General features: G+C 34.7%; 7 protein-coding genes across 7 annotated transcripts; 5 read left to right on the top strand and 2 right to left on the bottom strand.

Annotated features, from left to right (window-relative positions):
• Positions 1-525: 525 nt before the first annotated feature.
• On the top strand, positions 526-5,428 carry CBG10513 (the record flags this gene model as incomplete). Its single annotated transcript, XM_045236782.1, has 4 exons — positions 526-1,202; positions 1,990-2,220; positions 4,507-4,962; positions 5,149-5,428. 4 exons carry the CDS (start codon positions 526-528, stop codon positions 5,426-5,428), a joined length of 1,644 nt encoding a protein of 547 aa, XP_045094303.1.
• On the bottom strand, positions 2,211-3,373 carry CBG10514 (the record flags this gene model as incomplete). Its single annotated transcript, XM_002635801.1, has 2 exons — positions 2,211-2,270; positions 3,278-3,373. The coding sequence occupies 2 exons, from the start codon at positions 3,371-3,373 to the stop codon at positions 2,211-2,213; spliced, it is 156 nt and encodes a 51-aa protein (XP_002635847.1).
• Positions 5,429-7,974: 2,546 nt separating the features above from the next.
• On the top strand, positions 7,975-9,205 carry CBG10512 (the record flags this gene model as incomplete). Its single annotated transcript, XM_045236783.1, has 2 exons — positions 7,975-8,096; positions 9,145-9,205. The coding sequence occupies 2 exons, from the start codon at positions 7,975-7,977 to the stop codon at positions 9,203-9,205; spliced, it is 183 nt and encodes a 60-aa protein (XP_045094302.1).
• Positions 9,206-10,183: 978 nt separating this feature from the next.
• CBG10511 lies at positions 10,184-11,453 on the top strand (the record flags this gene model as incomplete). Its single annotated transcript, XM_002635798.2, has 2 exons — positions 10,184-10,866; positions 11,141-11,453. The coding sequence occupies 2 exons, from the start codon at positions 10,184-10,186 to the stop codon at positions 11,451-11,453; spliced, it is 996 nt and encodes a 331-aa protein (XP_002635844.2).
• Positions 11,454-11,640: 187 nt separating this feature from the next.
• Positions 11,641-14,891, bottom strand: CBG10510 (the record flags this gene model as incomplete). Its single annotated transcript, XM_002635797.1, has 3 exons — positions 11,641-11,881; positions 14,114-14,267; positions 14,315-14,891. Coding segments are annotated over 3 exons (972 nt in total), but the record flags the coding sequence as incomplete, so codon positions are not given.
• A 2,072-nt stretch (positions 14,892-16,963) lies between these two features.
• Positions 16,964-19,250, top strand: CBG10509 (the record flags this gene model as incomplete). The annotated part of the gene is made up of 3 exons (XM_045236784.1): positions 16,964-17,167; positions 17,797-18,358; positions 19,147-19,250. 3 exons carry the CDS (start codon positions 16,964-16,966, stop codon positions 19,248-19,250), a joined length of 870 nt encoding a protein of 289 aa, XP_045094301.1.
• Positions 19,251-19,664: 414 nt separating this feature from the next.
• Positions 19,665-20,798, top strand: CBG10508 (the record flags this gene model as incomplete). Its single annotated transcript, XM_002635795.2, has 3 exons — positions 19,665-19,757; positions 19,811-20,069; positions 20,413-20,798. The coding sequence occupies 3 exons, from the start codon at positions 19,665-19,667 to the stop codon at positions 20,796-20,798; spliced, it is 738 nt and encodes a 245-aa protein (XP_002635841.2).
• Between the last annotated feature and the right edge of the window lie 78 nt (positions 20,799-20,876).

The following is a 20,876-nucleotide window of genomic DNA, read 5'->3' on the forward strand; positions in this document are numbered from 1 at the left end:
TTTTCATAACAAAGCCAATCTTTATAAAAATCCTGACGGAAATTTTTTTCTGGAGTCATCGTCACGACTGTGAAGATTCAGAAGACACAAAAACTGATTGAGTTTCAAAAAACTTCATACAAAGTTTTGTTGGAAATCCAGCTACATTTAACAAAATAGGTTTCAATTATTGGACAAGTTTGAGCAAAGTTATGAACAAAAGTATAGAGTGGCGCTCATTAATGTTCTCCACTGTAACTCTGATAAAAGGAAACCAACCCGGTTCTATACCATCTTTCGAACTAAATTGGTTTCTTTTTTCCCATGAAAACTTTGGTTTGATTTTTTCAATCAAATATCTCAAATGTTCGTGTTTTTTCATCTCATTCATTCACATAATCAGAACCTTGATAGAATTAATTTGTTACCTGTTCTATAGAAAATCTTATTTAACAAGAAAAATATCATTAACAGGACCTAGCAAATATTATTTTTTCTCTCTGTTTTTTTCACCTGTTTTTGCACACCATTTATTTCCTTTTTTGAATGGAAATCGACGAGTTTACCGAATTGATAGATCGAATCGAAAATTTTCTATATCCTGTAAAATTCGGTGTGGCCATTCCTGGAATTCTCATCAACATTTTACAACTCTCAATTTTATGTCAAAAGTCTATGAGAGGCTGTAGCGCAAGCTGTATTCTAATTGGAATCGCTTTTAATGACTTGATAAGGTTATCAGTGATAGTTCGTGATAAAATTAGTCAGCTCTGGTTTCCCCCTTTTATCTGCGAAAAAACATCTGGAGATGAGCTATGGATTCGTGAGCTTCAACGAGACATTCTGGAGCAAACATCCGTCTGGCTGGGAGTGTATTTGGCACTTTTGAGGTTACTGATTCTGAAAAAATCAAGGCCTAATCAATGGATATCAAAACCAGCATGTGGTTACTGTATAGTCCTTTTTGTTTATTCCATTAGCATCACGTTATCTTCTCTTTTTTATTTTAAAGTTAATTTAGTGTTTTTCAACAATCTCTCAAAGAAGACGAAATGTCCTGTGGTCACGGAGAGACTTCTCGAAAAGCTGGATACTATGGAGTTGTTCAGTGGAGGATCTCAGATGTTGATTATTCTCATTTATCCGGTTTTAGCCGTTTCTCTGATTTATCTAATCAAAAACTCCACTTCAGATTTGGTTCTCAAAAGACGTTATAGCGAACGGTAGGTCAATTTTTGGTTCTGCCCAAAAGTGGGGTCATAATTCGAGTTTTGTTATATTAAGAATCCAGCAAGCCAATCAACAACATGTTTTTTCTTATATCGTAATGCTTGAAGGATAAATTGGTTATTCAAATTTCTGGAAATACAAAAAATATAATTGAAAAAGTTAATTTCATTTCATTCAGCATTTTCCTAAGTATGGCCACCACCAGTGTGTCTTTTCGAAAAAAAATTTATCGAAAAAAATTTTCGAGAAATTCCTCGAAATTTTTTTTCGAGGAACGGATTCCTCGAATTTTCTCGTGAAATGTGCTAAACAATGCGCGATGCGGAATTTCGGAGTGTCGCTTGCGACTTTTTTTTCAGTTTTTCGTCGTTGCTGACATTATTTTCTCATTTATTCTGTCATTTTAAAGTGGTGGCCTAGAAAACCAAATTTGCAAAAGTTAGGCCACCACTGCAAAATGAATTCGTCTCGAAAATTTTTTCGAACAATTTTTGGAAAATTCGAGAAATTCCTCGAAAAATTTCTCGAAGTCGTGTCAAAAGGACACACTGGCCACCACCTACGCAAAGTTTCGTTCATAATGAATAAAATTTAAAATAGTTCTAAACGTAAAAACTGTTCAAATTCGAATATTGGATACCGTAGAACCTGTATTAGAAGAATCATTCTAATTGAAGAGCACCTATAATAGAAGGGCTATTTATTTGAAAAAAAACATCATTTTGAGACACACTCCAGTTTTTTGAAATTTTAATTCAAAATAATTCTTTAAATTTTCAGAATCCGCGCGGCAAAAATGATTTTAATCATGACAATATTCTACTTTATCTGTTGTGCACCATATGGTATCCTGGACTTTGTAATTCTCCTAACCCCGGAAAATCAATATTTATGGGTTTTGATAGACAAAGGAGGAGTATTCACAACTATTTTATTTTGTCTGAACTCGATTTCTCATTGTTTTTTGAACTTTTCAATGTCTTCAAGATATCGAGAAACTGCTAAACAATTGTATGGTTGTCGGGCATGGAACACGGTTGAATTAGCGAAACCTTCAACGACTTGTAAATAAATCAGTTTCTATTGGTTTTTTTTGTTGTTTTCTGGGAATCATGCAAGTTTCAAATCTCGGAAAAAACTGTTCATACATTCAGATCATCAAAAATAGAAATGTCAGTTTTAGGTGAAACTTGCGGAAACTTGCGGTAGGAGGGCCCCTAATAAGGCTTCCATTCGGTCGGGAAATTTAGCTGACCCACCGACCACCGACCCCGCCGACCGACAACCGGTCGTTTTCGTGCATTTGCGTGTCAACGTTTTTGCATACGCTGCATTGTATTTTACGACAAATTACTCACTAAGTGCCTTGTTTGTCGTAAAATAAAGTATTTCGTACGCAAAAAATCGTGTTTCGATGCGCAAAGGCACAAAATCGGTCGGCTATCGGTCGGCGATTTTCGACCGACCGAAATGGAAGCCTTAGCCCTAACTCTTAACTTTGAGCCAATTTAGCTAGGTTACTAGCATAATATAACAAGTAGTGAATTTCAAAAGTTTTAATTTTCACATCAAAATACTGAAATTTCAAAAAAATTTGTGAGCCACGGGAATCTTTTGAATCTCCCAAAAGATGGACCGTTAAGTTTTTGGGAGCAACGTGTTTTTTCAACAAATATAACAGAAATATTAACACTTTCGGAATATTTTTCCCAAAATTAAAACTTTTGAAAATCACTACATTTCAGCAACAAAAACGAACATTTTGCTGATAATTGAGAATTCCAGTACTTTTTTTATAGAATTTTTCAGAGTGTATTTGGTTTACCAGCCTGTTTGCCGCGCCTCCGGCGCTTCAAACAGTTGCTGGCATATTTTTGCATTCTCGAGAATGGTGGTTTTTCGAGAATCACACAGTGCAACGTTTCTCCTGGATCAGAAACGCAAACTTTTCTGCTGCCGACTTGGGGCTGTTTCACGATTTGTGGGATACAAAGCAACTAAAGGTGCATTTTTCCGTTTGTTCTTTTCTTGAATTTCCTTTCTTTTCTTGTGATCCACTTTGCTCTACTTTGCCTTCAAGTTGATCCACATTGGCCACATCAAAGTCCTTTGGACCATTCAACTTCGTTCTTCTTTCCTCAATGACCACTTTTCCGCTCAACATTTCCAATTTTGGACTTTCGAGAATTCTCTTTTGAAGCTTTCGCTCATAGTTCGCTCATAGTTTAGCTTTTAAACGATCTGCCTTCTCATCCCGAAATTTGGCAATATAGCGATCGTACACACTTGGAGCGTCCATATTAATTCAGATCAATGATGATAGAATTCAACTTGCTGGTATCTTTTCTTATTTTTTTTTTGAAATTTTTCTGATCACTTTTCGGCTTCTTACTACATCCGATGTTTTTCCTGCGGAAAAATCAATTTCCAGCTGCTTTTCAAGTTTGCACGTCATCACAGAAGTTAACCTCGATTTGAAATTTGGCACCGAGTCAAGTTTGGATGCGTCGCTAGCTGAATAACGACATTTTTGCTCATTTTCCAGCACTTTTCCTCATTCTTCCAGCTTTTTTTTCTCGCTTTTTTTGTTCTTTCGTTTTTTTTTCTCGATAACTTCCGGCAGTTTTTTTTTCCGTCTTCCGATTTCCCTGTTGAATTCTTTCATTTTCTGATCAATTTTTATCCTATTGAATTTTCTTTCAAGTGCCAACAATGGTCTAGCTGGCATCTTCATTCACCATCCTCTGCCTCAATTCAGACTTTTCATATTTATCTTGCGTTGACTGACTATTCTTTAAGCTCGTTCAGATCCTGAACCTTACATTCTACATTCAGAATGACCTCAACCTTCATCAATCCGTCATCGGATTCGAAGAACAATGTCCGCTCGGGATTTGTAACTCCCTTACGTCTCACACTCTTTCTCTCATCCTTCATACCCTCTTCCTAGGAAATTTGACTTTCCCATCGTCAATTCTTCCTTTTGTTTTGTTAATTCTCCTATCACATCACATAATTCTCATGTTCAGCTCAAAAATCATTCGCTAGAATTAATTAGTTACCTTTTGTCACTATATAGTCTTACCTAAAAATATTATTTCCGTTCTATCGCTTCATTTTATTTCTTAAATGAATCTGGACGAGTTTACCAATCTCATAGATCGAATCGCAAATTTTCTATGTCCTGTAAAATTTGCTATATCAATTCCTGGAATTCTCATCAACATTTCACAACTCTCAATTTTGTGTCAAAAGTCTATGTAGCGCAAGCTATATTTTGATTGCAATCGCTTTCAGTGATTTGATAAGGTTATCCGTTATTGTTATTGATAAAATTAAACCCATCTGGTTTCCCCCTTTTATCTGCGAAAAAACATCTGGAGATGAGCTATGGATTCGTGAGCTTCAACGAGACATTCTGGAGCAAACATCCGTCTGGCTGGGAGTGTATTTGGCACTTTTGAGGTTACTGATTCTGAAAAAATCAAGGCCTAATCAATGGATATCAAAACCAGCATGTGGTTACTGTATAGTCCTTTTTGTTTATTCCATTAGCATCACGTTATCTTCTCTTTTTTATTTTAAAGTTAATTTTTCGTTTTTCATTTTTGAAGAACTAGAAATAATGGAATTGGTCAGTGGAGGAACTCAATTGTTGATTATTCTCATTCACCCGGTTTTAGCCATTTCCTTGATCTATCTAATACGAAAATCTGCCAAAGAGTTGATTCAGAAAAATCTGCGTTTGAAAAGGTAAGTTTTTCCTGAAAAAGTTTTTGAAGATATTTTGCCTAGAGCACCTTAATAAGGAGTTGAACTCATGAATAACATCAGGGGTTCAGCACCGCTTCCGGCTGAGCTATGCGGCCGCGATTTTTTCCCCAAACAATCCCATAAAATTTTTTGATGCCTCACCTCCTTCAAAAACCAAAATTACAGGCTCCACATAGCGAAAATGATTTCCATAATGACAATATTCTACTTCATCTATTGTGCACCATATGGTATCATGGATTTTTTGACGCTCATCTTCCCGGACAACCAGTATTTATGGGTTCTGGTAGACAAAGGAGAAGTTTTTACAACTATTTTATTTTGTCTGAACTCGATTTTTCATGGTTTTTTGAATTTTTCAATGTCTTCAAAATATCGAGAAACTGGCAAAAAGTTATATGGTTTTCGGAAATTTAGAAAAGTTGTATCACATACAGTAACTTGAATAAAAGTTTCTTTGCTCAACTTTTTGTTCTCATTTCACAAACATTGGGATTTTCTCAAAACTTTTCAATTTTTTCTTATTCAAATTCTCAGAAAGAATGCGTTCATTCTTCAGAAATCATATTTTTTTCAATTTTTTAATTTTTTGTTTTCTTTAATTTCGAAAAAAATCCCTGACGTAAATCATGATTATTTTTTGCCGGAATTTTTTCCTTTTTTTTCCAATCAGAAATTTTCAAAAAAAATTTTTTTTGCCCGCTTCTCAGCTGTGACCTGCAACCTTTAGAACAAAAATCGGACGCTTTTATGATAGGATTTTCAAGATTTAGTCATTTTTGACAGTTGTCAAAAAAGTACTTCATACCGGGGAAACTGTAATAGAAGAGCTGTCAAGTTTGTGCTATTTTTTCTCATGTCCTGTGCAAGATATTAAAAATTTGTCAGTTGATAAAATGTTTGTGATATTATGATGAACAATTTATCCGTTGACAACTTTTCGATATCTTTCACAGCAGTGTGCCTTATCGACAAATGATTTGTCGACAAACGCCCTTTTCGACAAATTTATCGACAAATTTACCAGTAAATTTATCGACGAATTACCGACAATTTCGATAAAAATGCTATTTGTCGGCAATTTATCGACAAATTCATCGACAAATTGTCGACGAAAATTGCTATTAACTGCCGGAATGAATTGTAAAAAATCGTATCGTTACTATTTTTCCTAGGACGTCAAGAATGATGACCGAACTTACCCAGGCAAAATTTATAGGCCATCTGGCTTGGTGGCCTAATTTTGCCAACATGAGTTTTCTAGGCCACGAATTTTTTTAGCATTGAAATGATCTGCTGTTCACCTGGTGTGTTTTTTAGCTTATTTTAACATGTTGGCCTAACTTTCGCATGTTGAGTTTTCTAGGCCACCATGTAAAAATGGCCTAGGAAACATACCAGTTGAATATCTGACCATTTCTAGGCCAAAAAGGTTGGTGGCCTTGAAAACTCAACTTGCAAAAGTTAGGCCACCATATGAAAATGGCCTAGGAAACATACCAGTTGAATACCTGACCATTTCTAGCCCCAAAAGGTTGGTGGCCTAGAGAATTCATGTTGGGAAAATTAGTCCACCAAGTCAGATGACCTAGAAAAAAAAGGAGATGCAATTTTTTACGAGTAATTCCGGTGGTTAATAGCAATTTTTGTAGATAATTTGTCGACAAATGCACCCTTCGACAAAATTTTGTCGATGAATTGCTTTCGACAAATTTACCGATAATTTGTCGACAATTTATCGACAAAATTTTTCCGTTTTTTATCGGCAAATTTATTGATATTTTGTCATATAAATGTGTCGACAAAAGTGGGAATTCTGTGTCGATAAGGCACACTGTTTCACAGTAACCAAGATAAATTGGCTCAATGTTATAAGTTATGGAGTTATTCTATATGAGTGATTACGGTACGCATTTTTGCCAGAAAAGCTGAATTTTTTTGTCCCAAACTTTTCAAATTTTCAACTATTGAGAACCCTTCTGTTTTTTTTTTTGCCGTCTCGCTACCCAGGAGGCAAATGGCTAAGGCGAATTATAAGAATTAGAACTTCTCTAACAAATATTTTCAGCAATTTTTGCAAAAGTGCACACACAGATTAAATTATTGAGTGCCCCTTATCAATTCTAATAGCCTATTTCCGGCGTTCCTTAATCTTGCCTCTCGTTGTCTTTTATTTTTCGGTTGTCTCTAGTTTTCCTCTAAGTCTAGTTTTCCTCTGATTTTTCAAACATCCAAGCAGGAAATTTTCAGTTGAAAATTAGTAAAATTAATTAACTTTGGTGAAAAGACTACGTTCAGCTGATTGTCTGTTTTTTTTTTCAAACATTCCCATTCATAGAATCATCCAGTGTGAATGTAGACATTTCCTATGTGAAATTCATTTAAAAAATTATTCTCGAAACCTCAAAATAATTTTTCTCTGAATAATACTCCCATTGTTTTCTAATTCATTATTTTTCATCCTTCTGAGTACCGCATCTGAAAAACAAAGAATTATTTCCAAAAACATATTTCAAAGAAAGTATATAACGAAATCTTAAGACTAGCATCTCCACCAATTTGCCCATTGAAGACTTCTTGCCGTAAACCCTGAAATAGAAGGACCCCTTTATCTCAGTTCCTGCCAAGGATATAAACACGTTGTCAACTGATAATTGCTTATTATAAGAGCACAAGTATTCTGTCAGTTGACACATTTTTGATATCTTACTTAGAAACTCAGATAATTAAGCTCGAACTTGATAGCCCTTCTATTAAAGGTTTCGCGGTAAAGAGATTTTGATAGTCGGTTTGCAATGATTTCTAACTAACTACTGTCTAAAAAAATGGACAAATTCCGAGAGACTTTATAAAAAATTCCCTCATTTTTTCTCTGAAGACGCATCAGCCCAAATTCCGCTGTAAAGTTTTTGAACGCAGTTGTCTACCTAAGATTTGGATTATTCTGAATTGCGATAAAATCAAATTAAATTTTTTTCATATTATTTAGGAATGTCCCAACAATCTGAGCAACCTGAAATTAATCCATCGGCGGTGACAATTTCTACATTGGGATTTGTAGCTGCTCTTATCACAAGTTTCATGAACATTAATCTTGTGAAAAATTATACGAGGTGAGTTACCATATACCGTAAGATCTGTAATAGTAGTCCCCTACAATGTCAAGTTTAAGCTGATTTTTTTCGGCGCAACAAAAAAAAAATATTATGATAATAGTTTTATCTGTTGACACAAACAGGAACCGAGATAAATTGACTTGAAGTTAGAAGTGACGGGAACCAACTATTAGAGATTTTAAGGTGAATTTTTTTCCTAGAAACCAAAATTTCAATTTCCTTCAATTTCAGAAAGAAAAACGATATGACTCTATTCTACTACCGATTCACTGTGGACGTGATTCTGGGAGTACTGTTGGGCTCCTACCTACTATTTGTAGTACTGTATTCATATTTTTCAAAGCACCTTTCTGAATATCAAAATTTCATGTTCTATCTATCGCTATCAGCGTCAAATGTTGGATCATGTCGGTCTATAATAGTACTATCAGTGGCAATTGAAAGAATGATAGTAAGCAGGTTTTAAGAATTATCAGTAGAGCGCACTTGCTTTTTTTCAGGCTGCATATGCTCCAATCTTCTTTCACAACTATCGCCACCGCTGTCCGAACATCATATTTCTTTTGCTAGCAATGTTATTCGGATTGACTGAAGACGTGGTTCTATACGGACCCTGCGACTTTCATCTGAATATTCCGAAAAATTGCGCAGCTTTTGGTTGTGCAATAAATGCTTGTTTTTATAGCTATTGGACCACTCATAAATCGGTATGATCCTTTAAGAATTTTCGAGTACAGATTCTATATTTTTTTCAGACAGTTTTCGCATTGACTTTTATATTTTCTTCGCTATTATGTATCAAACTGTTTATCATTAACAATATGATGAAAACTGAAGGATTCAAACTTACAAGAGTGAGCTTAATTCTATTTTTCGATCATGAAGAATCTGAAACTTTCAGGTCAATCGTCTTGCACTTATTGAGTCATCCATTGTTTTTATATTTCATTTTCTGCCAAATATCATTGCAAGACAGTTTTCGACAACTCAATTTTTCAGTTTCCAGGTAATCAATTATCGTTTTCCTTTAAACATTTTTAAACAGAATATCGGTCCGTATGGAGGAGTTACAAAACTATTCGGATGTGCCATTGAAGCAGTTCTAGTTTTTTGGACAATGCGAAAGAAGAAAGAATCTAAAGTTGTAGATTGTAACCGATCAGATAGTCGGAAGATGAATTGGACCATTACCAAAATTTGAGTTATCTCATAAATGTGATTATTTTTCAAGAATAATAAATGTTATGTAATTTTATCAACTTGCTAAAATCCGCACCACACATATCGTGAAACCTGTAATAGAAGGATCTCCCAACATCTAACTTTGAGCTAATATTTCTCAGTTTCTGTGAAAGATGACAAAACGTTGTCAACTGATAAATTGCTTATCATAACGTCACAAATATTTTATCAATTGACACATTCTTGATATTTTGCATGGAAGAGCCGAAAAACTAGCTGAAATGTACTCGTTGGATAGGTGAACTACATTAAGCTATTTTAAAACTTCAATGTTTTTTGCTTAACTTGTTTTTGGCACTGATAAGACCAATAATCATGAAAATTCAAAAAAACAATGAAAATTGTTTTCAGAAACACAATTGTGGATATTTTTATAGTGATAACTTTGTTTTGATAACATTATTTTCTTCTTATTTTATTTTTTTTTTCGAAACTCGAATTATCGCGTTCCTAGGAGTCAATATATAAGAAACCAAAAATTTGAAAACCCTATCTCAAAGTTACAAAAACTCAAAGTTATAAAAATATCTCAAAGTTACAAAAACGTAAAAGTTTTCTTTTTTCGAACAACAAAAATGTCATTTTCCGAATTCAGATTAAAAATACCTTTTCATTTCCCGGTACTCCTTTTTTTTCCAATGAATTCAAAAAATTCTCATAACGTATTTTTGTTTTTCATTTCAAAACAAAACATGGTTTGCGTTTTCGTTCCAGTTTTTTGGAATTCCATTTTTCGGAAATTCTGCTTTCCAATTCATCACGGTTTTGTTGTATGATTTCTGATTAAAAATTCTGACTTAGTTTTTTCTCCCAGAACATTAAAAATAAAAGGATTTTCCAGAATGAATCCAGACAACTTCAATTCACTTCTGCAACAAATAGCAGCAAAAATTTATGTCATAAATTTCTATTTAGCAATTTCAGGAATTTTATTGAACATTGCTCATCTTATTATTCTATGCCAATCCCTTATGAGGATTTCCAGTACCAATTCTATACTAATGGGTATTGCTTTCAGTGATTTGGTGGTGTTATCAGTAGTTATTTATGATAAGATTTATCAGTTCTGGTTCGCTGAGCCAATTACAAAGTGTATCGATGCTTTCGAGTATAGTCAGTGGATGGATGAATTGCAAAGGGACCTTCTAGAACATTCATCGCTTTGGCTTGGTGTATTTTTGGCACTAATAAGACTGATAATCATGAAAATTCCTAAACCAAACACATCGATTTCAAGGCCCGATTTTGGATATGTTATAGTGATGATAGTATTTTCTATAACTTTGATGTCAACTGCTTTGTTTTATTTTGGAATTCGAATTAACGCGTTCCCAGGAATCACTAAGTCCGGATGTCCAATGCTCACCATGGAATTGATAAACAAGCTAAAAATGTTGGAAATTTGCCATGGTGGTTCTCAAATATTGATTAGTTTGATCTATCCAATTTTAGCGATTCTTTTGGTTTTGTTGATTTGGAAATCCAGTAGGAATTCCACGGTCAGCAGGAAATGCCTAAATGACAGGTAAACGTTAGGAATCAGTCACCACCATTGTTGATCCGATGGTCCGAAAATGGCTCAACATTCACCCGGTGTATTTTCGAAGGCATTTGAACATAGTGGCCTAATTTTTGCACGATGAGTTTTCTAGGCCACTACAGTAAATGGCTTAGAAAACAGTCTAGGTGAAAGCTAGATCATTTCTAGACTTTAAATTTTTTTGGCTTAGAGAATACATCTTGCGAATAGATCGGGTGATTGAAAAATGAAATTTTACATATAATATTAAAATTATCAGACTTCGCTCAGCAAAAATGATTCTGATCATGACGATTCTATATGTGATATGTTGTGGTCCTTATGGGTTTCTGGATTTTATGAATCTAATCGTTCCAACAAACGAGTATGTGATATTTTTACTGTTGGATCCTAAACCTGTTTTTATCACATTTTTGTTCTGCTTCAATTCTTTATCTCATTCGTTTCTCAATTTTGTGATGTCTTCAAAATATAGAGAAACAGCAAAATCGCTGCTGCGTTTGAAGAAACAGAAAACCATCGGAATCACAGTATCAAATTCTACCATCAGACCGAATTGTCACCATCACTGAATTTGTTATAAAAGAATTTGATTGTGATTTTTTAATCAAAATAATTTTTTTAATGAAAATAAATAACATTTTATTGTCATAAATTCATAAAACTCATTTATACGGTTGGTGTAACATCTTCGGTTCGTATCTGAAAATAATTTTTAAAAAAATAGAATTTTAATTTTTTTTTCACCGTTTCACACTTAAAAAGCGTTCTAGCAGCTTCTCGATAGTTTGACGACAACGACCAACATATTAAAAGTTGAATAGAAGTGTTTAGGAAAAATAATACGGACACTAGAATACTACCGTAACCAACGAGCAACTCCAGAACAGATCTTTTAGCTATTCGAACAAATGCTTGAATTAGCCATATACAGCTACGCGGTGCAGTGCAAATGAGATACGATAGGGTTAGATATAGGATTAGTCGGTTGGTACGAACTCTGAAATTTAATTTTGATAGAGGTATACAGAAGATGTTCATATAATCGTGTGGCTTATGTGAATTTCTAAATTTCCGGATTCCTGAATTTCTAAGTTTCTGAATTTCTGTATGTCTGAATTTCTAAATTTCTGAATTTCTAAATTTTCAGATTTTTGAATCTCCAGATTTATGAATTTCTGAATTTCTGAATTTCTGAATTTCTGAATTTCTGAATTTCTGAATTTCTGAATTTCTGAATTTCTGAATTTCTGAATTTCTGAATTTCTGAATTTCTGAATTTCTGAATTTCTGAATTTCTGAATTTCTGAATTTCTGAATTTCTGAATTTCTGAATTTCTGAATTTCTGAATTCCTGAATTTCTGAATTTCTGAATTTCTGAATTCCTGAATTTCTGAATTTCTGAATTTCTGAATTTCTGCATTTCTGAATTTCTGAATTTCTGAATTTCTGACTTTCTGAATTTCTGAATTTCTGAATTTCTGAATTTCTGAATTTCTCAATTTCTGAATTCCTGAACTTCCGAATTTCTGAATTTCTGAATTTCTGAACTTCTGAATTTCTGAATTTCTGAATTTCTGAATTTCCGAATTTCTGAATTTCTGAATTTCTGAATTTCAGAATTTCTGAATTTCTGAATTTCTGACTTTCCGAATTTCGGAATTCCCGAATTTCTGAATTTCTGAATTTCCGAATTTCAGAATTTCTGAATTTCTGAATTTCTGAATTCCTGAATGTCTGAATTTCCGAATTTCTGAATTTCAGAATTTCTGAATTTCTGAATTTCTGAATTTCTGAATTTCTGAAATTCTGAATTTCTGAATTTCCGAATTTCTGAATTTCTGAATTTCTGAATTTCTGAATTTCTGAATTTCTGAATTTCTGAATTTCCGAATTTCTGAATTTCTGAATTTCTGAATTTCTGAATTTCTGAATTTCTGAATTTCTGAATTTCTGAATTTCTGAATTTCTGAATTTCTGAATTTCTGAATTTCTGAATTTCTGAATTTCTGAATTTCTGAATTTCTGAATTTCTGAATTTCTGAATTTCTGAATTTCTGAATTTCTAAGTTTCTGAATTTCTAAGTTTCTGAATTTCTGTATGTCTGAATTTCTAAATTTCTGAATTTCTAAATTTTCAGATTTTTGAATTTCCAGATTTATGAACTTCTGAATTTCTGAATTTCTGAATTTCTGAATTTCTGAATTTCTGAGTTTCTGAATTTTTGAATTTCTGAATTTCTGAATTTTTGAATTTCTGTATGTCTGAATGTCTAAATTTCTGAATTTCTGAATTTCTGAATTTCTAAATTTTCAGATTTTTGAATTTCCAGATTTCTGAATTTCCGAATTTCCGAATTTTCGAATTTCTAGGTTCCTAGCTTTCTAGGCTTCTGAAGTTTTATTTTTAGATTTTTTTTTGGAAGAAAAACTGACACAATTCACTAATGAGCACTATTGTACCCGAAAAACAAAGTCAACGAAATGTGACAAAAAAGTGACCAACTTACATAGGAACTTCTGTTTAATAAGAATTTTCTAGAGATTCTTCTAGAAGTTTTAGATCAACAGAGATTATAAGTTTAGACGGCAAACGAACTTTTTAAAAAATCGTTCGAAAACCTTTCTTTGTAGTAAATTACATATTTTTCTTTTTCAGCGCCGATGAAACTTGCGGCCGAATTATAGATCAAAAATTATTGTCGGTCGATATTTTTTAAATTAATGCATGCGCCTTTAAGCCGTATCTCACAATTAATATGTTTTGGGACCAAAATTGGCTGTTTATATTAAAGTTTAATAAGAATTATACAAAAATTGACAGAAACTAGCGAAAAATTGAAGAAAAAAAGGAAAAAATCAAAATATTGGTGAGGTACGGTTTAAAGGCACATACATACATTAATTTGAAAAATACCGTAGTGTCTTCGCTGCTCGATCGACCATAATTTTTGGTCTATAGTTAGGCTGCAAGGTTGCGCTGAACAAGAATAATATCGTATATGCTCCACTTTGAGCTGAATTATCTCGGTCCCTATGAAAGATATATGAAATCTGTCAACTGATAAAGTTTTAGTGATAGTATGATAAACATCTTATCAGTTGAAAATGTTTTGATATCTTTCAAAGGAACCGAGGTAATTGAGCTCAAAGTGCACGCATAGGGTTAGCTTCTATTGGAGCAAATATGGTACTATTGTTTTTATAGAATCTTCTGGAAATTCGAAACACCTGTTCAAAAATTTATCTCGATTTGAATCCGAAATTCGATTTGCTGATTTCCTGATAAGCACGTAGAGGCATAGTGCTATAATAGGATAGATCACACTTATAGCAGTCTGAATATTTTTTTTCAAATTTCTCAAATAAAACAAAAAAAGCTCATCTGAGAAATGGTCACAAACCATTTGTATGTATTCGGATAGGATAAACTTTCTTCTTCAATCCAATTAAAATAGTATTCATTCTCTGAATATCCCTCCGGATAACCTGAGCAATTCGGTGATGGCTTCCATAAATTTTTTAGTGGAATTACAGTCGTTTTTTTATACAAATTTCCAGAAACACCCAAATTTACAAAAGCAGTTATGAAAAACAAAATGAACCCGATGAAAGGTTTAGAGAGATTGTTAGAGCCAGTTTTAAGGATGAGCAATCGAATGAGTACCAGGAATATGGCGAGCCAAAAAGAAATATGAACCGCGTTTTCGGAAGCGAAAAGTAGAATTTGAGAAGTTAATTGATGAAAATAACTGAATTGGTTTTTGCAAGGGTTTTTATAATATGCCAATGTCAAAATTCCTTTTCCCAAAATTGAGATAGCAGCTGTCAAATCGCAAAATGCAATTTCAGTAATCAGAACATTCATGGAACTTGTTCTCAGAGACTTCTGAATTGAGATTAAAAAATTAATGGTGTTAAACACCAAGGCAATAGTTGCGAACACATTTTCAGCCTGAAAAACGTGACTGAAAATGTTGTCCAAAAAATTGAAAGTTTCCAAATCGAGATGTTGGTTCATCAGGAGACCAAAATGTACATATATTTGAGCATCATTCTCTAATGAGAGCACACCAAGGGTACCCATAAGAAAATAGAGTCAGTGAAATGTGACCATTACTTGTCATGTCATAACTAGAAAATTCTGGTAAGATGCTTTTTGAGATCAAACTAGATCAAAAAATGTTCTGATTCGAATGATATTGTGAGTGAATTTGATTAGCCAGGTGATTTGCCAGGCCATATTCGTAGTCATATTTTCTACGAAATACTCTCACAGTGCCTGAAAACCATGACTCGGTTTTTTCATGGGAAAAATGACTAGAAAAACAGACTATATTGTATTCAACCAAAAACCAAATTTTTTAAGAAAGAAGAATTCAAATGGGCATACGGAAAATTGTTGAATTGAGCGCGGCTGGCCTCGACTCTCAATTCTTAATCCATGAAATTTGGAAATGTAAAATTGGAAATATGATTTTATACAGTAACGGATGAAAGATATCATATTTTGCCCTTTTCAGTGGAAAGTGGTCAACTTTGAGGTCCTGCAAAGGTGGTTAAAAACTTTTCATCTGTCTGGAAATTTCAGATTATGCCACATTTTCAATTTGACAAATTTTTATCCAAATTCAATTATAATTGACCAGTTAGCTGGTGCGCCTCCAGCGCGATTTGACCTAGTATATACTGTTTCGGCGCTCCACTTATAAATTTTAAAAGTTTAATTTTTCTTAAAGGTCACGCAAAGTTTTTTTTTTAACTTTTCTAGCTTTTTAAAAGTCCACAGACTGAAAGGGGGACCAACAGACGCGTGTAGCCGTTTGTGCCGTTTGTAACTGCAAAAACCCTGAAAACGCCAAAACACTAAAATACAACTTTTGACACTTTAAAATCTCTCAAAAACTCGAAAACGCCATGGCAATGGGAAAAATCAAAATGGTCCTACGAGTCTGATATTGTATGTGGTGGGTAAAGAGACTACTCTAAGACTTTTGACCATGGTGCCCATAGGCCACGCGCCATCCTGGGCGCAAAAAAATACCGTAACCCCGAAAAATTATTTTTGTTCAAAATAATGATATCGACTCACATGTTTTAGATTTCAGTTCCTGGTACTATTATGACCATTTTTTGTGTTGGGACCAATTTTCTTCAGTAACCTTGAAATAGAGACAATTTCATTTTTTGTTTGAATTTTTTTTTTCTTTTTTTTCGGGATTTTTCAAAAACCTTCCGCTGTTTATTTACGCTACAATACCGTTGTGCCATGAAAATTTAGGGCGCCCTCTAACTTGTTTAAAAAAGTTATACATAGTACAACCCCTGTTACACAGTCAATACAATTTCCGGTAGAGCTACTCAGAAATATATTAAGACTTTAGACTGTACTGTGTGTCTCTGAAAAGTTATTTTTTTGTTTAGTATAATATGAACTTTCGAGACAACTCTGCTACTTCCCAATTGAGAAAACTTGTTCGTAGAAAAGTTTTCAGACAAAAATTGGCTAAAATTATTTTAATAATGACATTAATCTATTGCGCCTCCACATTCTATCAATGTACATTTCCCGATGTCTAACACCTATATATCACTGGAAATAAAAAATAAAAATTCATGTGCTATTATTTCCTACACCCCCATAAAATTTTTAATATCCGGTCCGAAGACATCCCAAAGAGTTTTTAACCAGTTTTTCTCTTTTATACTCATTATAAAACACCAGCTTAAAATAACATTTTTGTTGTTTTATTGTTGTACTTCTGCTAATGCAAATTCCGATTCCCAATAAAAGCCTAAAGTAGGTTACTGTATTTCTATTTTTAGAAGGTTTTGAACAAGATCTGATGTTCTTTTTGGTTCCGGTTCTGAAAAGACTAGACTTCTTGAGCCTTCAGTCGATCATTAAACAAAAAAACAGTCGGATTTCTTTGAATTCCGGTTCATTGACCGTTTTCAAAGACACAGTACTGTCTATGGTCTGAGGAAATTTCTGTGTACCGGTGCCGGAAATTATTATATAGTCTGTATAAAAAGTGTTTTGTATATACAACTTCTTCAGTTATTTAGATCACGGAAAAAATGAGTTCCGCGTATCTCCCATACATTCGCTACTGTATTTTCATGGGAAATCTCGGATTCTTCTCAAATGCGATTTTTGGATTCATCCTGGTCTATTTGACCTTGTTCCATGTGAAAAGACAATTCGGATCATACAAGTACCTTCTGGCCAATTTTCAAGTCCTTGGTTTCATTTTTGCCGCTTTTGAGTTCTTGTTTCATACGGTATTTTTAACGTTGTATTCAGATTTTTTGGGTGGAATATAGTCAATTTTGGAGGCCTTGAAAAGGTGGTCTAGAAATGTTCAATTCGCTTGGAAAATTTCAGAGTCTACTAAACAAAATTAGAGCTTCATTTTTGTAATTGACAACTTTTCGGTACAAATCCAATTGAGCGAGATAAGCGGTTTTCAAGTGGCACAACTGTAATTTCAGTGTTGATTTTGGCATTTTCGGGTTACGAACGACATATCTCATCAGAATGGAATTTGACAAAATAGTTGTCAATTACAAAAATGAAGCTCTAATTTTTTTTAGTATACTCTGAAATTTTCAAACAGATCGCAAAATTTCTAGACTAAATTTTCAGGAATTTAAAGTTGCCCCGTACGAGCACTTTGAGCTCAATTATCTCGGTTCCTATGAGAGATGACAAAAATCTGCAAACTGATAAAATATTGGTGATATCATAATCAATCATTTATCAATCCAAAATTTTCGGGTATCTTTCGAATGAACAGAGATAACTGACATCAAAGTTCAAGCAATGGGTTGGCTTCTATAACAGCAAAATGCGGTATTTTTCACTTGAAGAATTCAAATCTTTTGGTGCTATACTACATGATCCATTTCAGTTCCTCCACACCTACAACGCGAGTTTGATCTACTTTAGCTTGTCGCGTCCTCTGGGTCTCTCAAATTTTCAAATCGAATGGATGATGGGAGTTTATACCGGCCTATACTCTGCAACCATTTGTCAATTAGCCATACAATTCATCTACCGGTACTGGGCGATTTTCGACACAGCAAAGCTCAAATACTTCAACGGCGCATTTTATCTCCTTTGGGTTGGCTACTACTCATTCTTCGGTGTCCTATGGGCCTTTGCAGTGGGTCACTTTTTCGCGATGGATGGTTTTGGAAGAAAATATTTGGGTGATGAGATTTTGCTTCGTTATGAGAGGAACATCACCGAGATTCCGGTACTTGGCCTCATCGCTTATGAAGGCGACGGCATTCGTTGGAGAAATGTTTACGGGTTGTCACTGATGACACTGATTTCCACTGTACAGTACTCGATTATTATCGTTTGTGGGCATCAGATGTTTGTTGGGATGCGTACAAAACTCACGGCACTTTCTCCACAACATCGACGGCTTCATCGGCAGTTTTTCAGAGCATTGATGATTCAGGTAGGTACCATTTTTACCATATGGTGTCATGGTTCCCATAAGGGTATCTTTTTCATACTTTGGGTACCATTTTTACCATATGGTAACATGATTCCCATAAGATAGCATGTGGGAAGTGTCACGGGTTACCACGAGGCACCCTGTATCAAAAAAATTTCATGATTCCCATTTGGTATCATGAATCATGGTTACCAAGGGTTGAACGAATGAAAATGAAGTGAACCCTGACGTCTCACGTAGTACCATAGGACATCCCGCACCATACAGACTATTTCATAGTACCGTAACGTTTCATGGTTCCATAAAATTTACTATTATCATAACATTTCAAGGTATCATAACGTTAATGGTACCATAGAATTTCATAGTACCATAAGTATATTTTGAGGTACCATGAGTGTAGGCGCCCATGGATACCATATTATGAACACCTCGTGGTTATCATGGTTGCTATACCATGGACTCCACGAACTATGCAATAATGGTATCAATAAGTGTCATTAATATGGTACCATGTGCGGTATGATATGGTATGCCCATTAATAAAAAATTATTTCCAGATCACCGCTCCTACCATCATCCTCTTCTGCCCTGTATTTTTCATGATCTACGTCCCATTTGCCGATCTAGAAATGAGTTTTCCATCGTGCATAATACAAAGTGGTTTCACAGTGTACCCAGCTCTGGATTCAATTATCATGATGAGCTGTGTTTCGGAATACGGTAGAGTTCTTAAAAGTGAGAGCGAATCATCCAGAAATCATACTTTAATCTGAAATAAAAAATTTTCAGATTTTTTAAAAAATACGACGGCAAAGTACAAGGAACCAAGCGGTAAAACTGCGAAAACGACGTTGACTCAACCTGGAAAAATTGCAACAATTCAAAATCAATGACTTCTTTTCAGATTTTCCCCAAAAAATGTGTTTTGTGTTCCTATGGGAACTACAAGCCCACCCATTGTTTGTACAGATTACATTCTGACCTTATTTGTTTGTGCAGAAAGTACGGTTTCATGAAAACAACCTGAAATATCTTTTCTTGGAGCAATAACAAAAATAAATCTCTTTATCAGCATATCGTTTCTTATCAGCTGATCTCAAATACCAAACTACACAATCCTTTCCTTGAGAAAACATTCAAAACCGGCAGATCCTCATAATATTTGTTTAATAATCTCATTTTTTGAAACTATGACATCTGTTTAAACATCCCAGTTGTTCAAACTCTTCAGTGCTACCGTAATCCAGTATAAAATGAAACCTTTGATTATCGAAACTTCACTTATTATGGCATACTCGGCTCGAAAAATGATTGCTCTTCTCCTTTTAATCTCCGGAGCTTCCGCTGTCATCGTCGGTGATCTAAATTGCACTACCTACATTGGACAAACACCCGTAACGGTAATAATCCTAGAAATGCAATATTTTGAATTCCAAAACCTCCATATTTTCAGTTTGGCTACAGTCAATCCGCCACAGTCTGCTCCAACACCATCGCCGATGCCGCCTGTGATATAATTTACCCTCCAGTAGCCGCTGGAAAGTATCCGGCTCCTGGAAATGACGTTGAGCGTCCGTTTAACTGTTACACCATCACTAAAACGTCAGGAGGAGCGTTCAGTGCCGATATGAAGACTGCAGCACTCAATAGTTGTCCAAAGTCATGTGGATATTGTTGTCAGACAAATTCGTACAATTGCAAAAATGTGCAATGTGAGGGTTTAGGCTAAGAACTGTGTGGAATGTCAGTCAGAGGCTGGCGTGGTTGGGAAAAGTAGCGTCCAAGGTACAGCGTCGAATCCTAGGTAGACTTTCAGTACTGGGACACCGTTCTAAGTCTCCAAGGGTCATTTTTTCCGGTCTATTCCTATATCTAAGGGTCCGAAAATACTTCTCGACCGCGTAGCTCAGCCGGTAGCAGCCTGGCATCCTGATAGGTGAGCTTATAAAGACACAAATACAGTGAAACTTTTTTTTTAATCTCTGAACCTTTAAGTCATTTTGTCTTCTGGGAAGTAATCGAGAGAATTTTTTTCACATTTTTTCCATATTTCAGTCCCTCGTCTCAATTGCGCAACGATCACCCCTTCCCAATGCAGTTCTGTCGCCTGGAGAACTATCATCGCTGAAGACTGCCCATCCGCCTGCGGATTTTGTGGCCAAGGAGGATGCGTCGACGCTGTTCCTGACTGCGCCAACGATCTCTCCATTTGCAACACTGTCGGACTACAAGACTTTGTAAACACCTACTGCCAGAAGTCGTGCCAAAGATGCCAAACCTCTACCACTACTACTAGATCGACTACTGCATTGTGCACAACTTATAATCCAAACTCGTCTGCTGCGTGTTCAGCATGGGCTTTGAATGGATTCTGCAGTAACCCTTTCTACACAGTCGCTCAACGTAAAAAGTATTGTGCTACGACTTGCAAACTTTGTTAGGCGAGATAGGACAGGACAGGCATATAATTGGAAAATAGCGTTTTTTAACGAAACATTTTTCTTGACTGACCACCTTGA

This window comes from Caenorhabditis briggsae (assembly GCF_000004555.2).
Source record: "Caenorhabditis briggsae complete genome, chrV, whole genome shotgun sequence".
Classification (NCBI taxonomy): Eukaryota; Metazoa; Nematoda; class Chromadorea; order Rhabditida; family Rhabditidae; genus Caenorhabditis; species Caenorhabditis briggsae.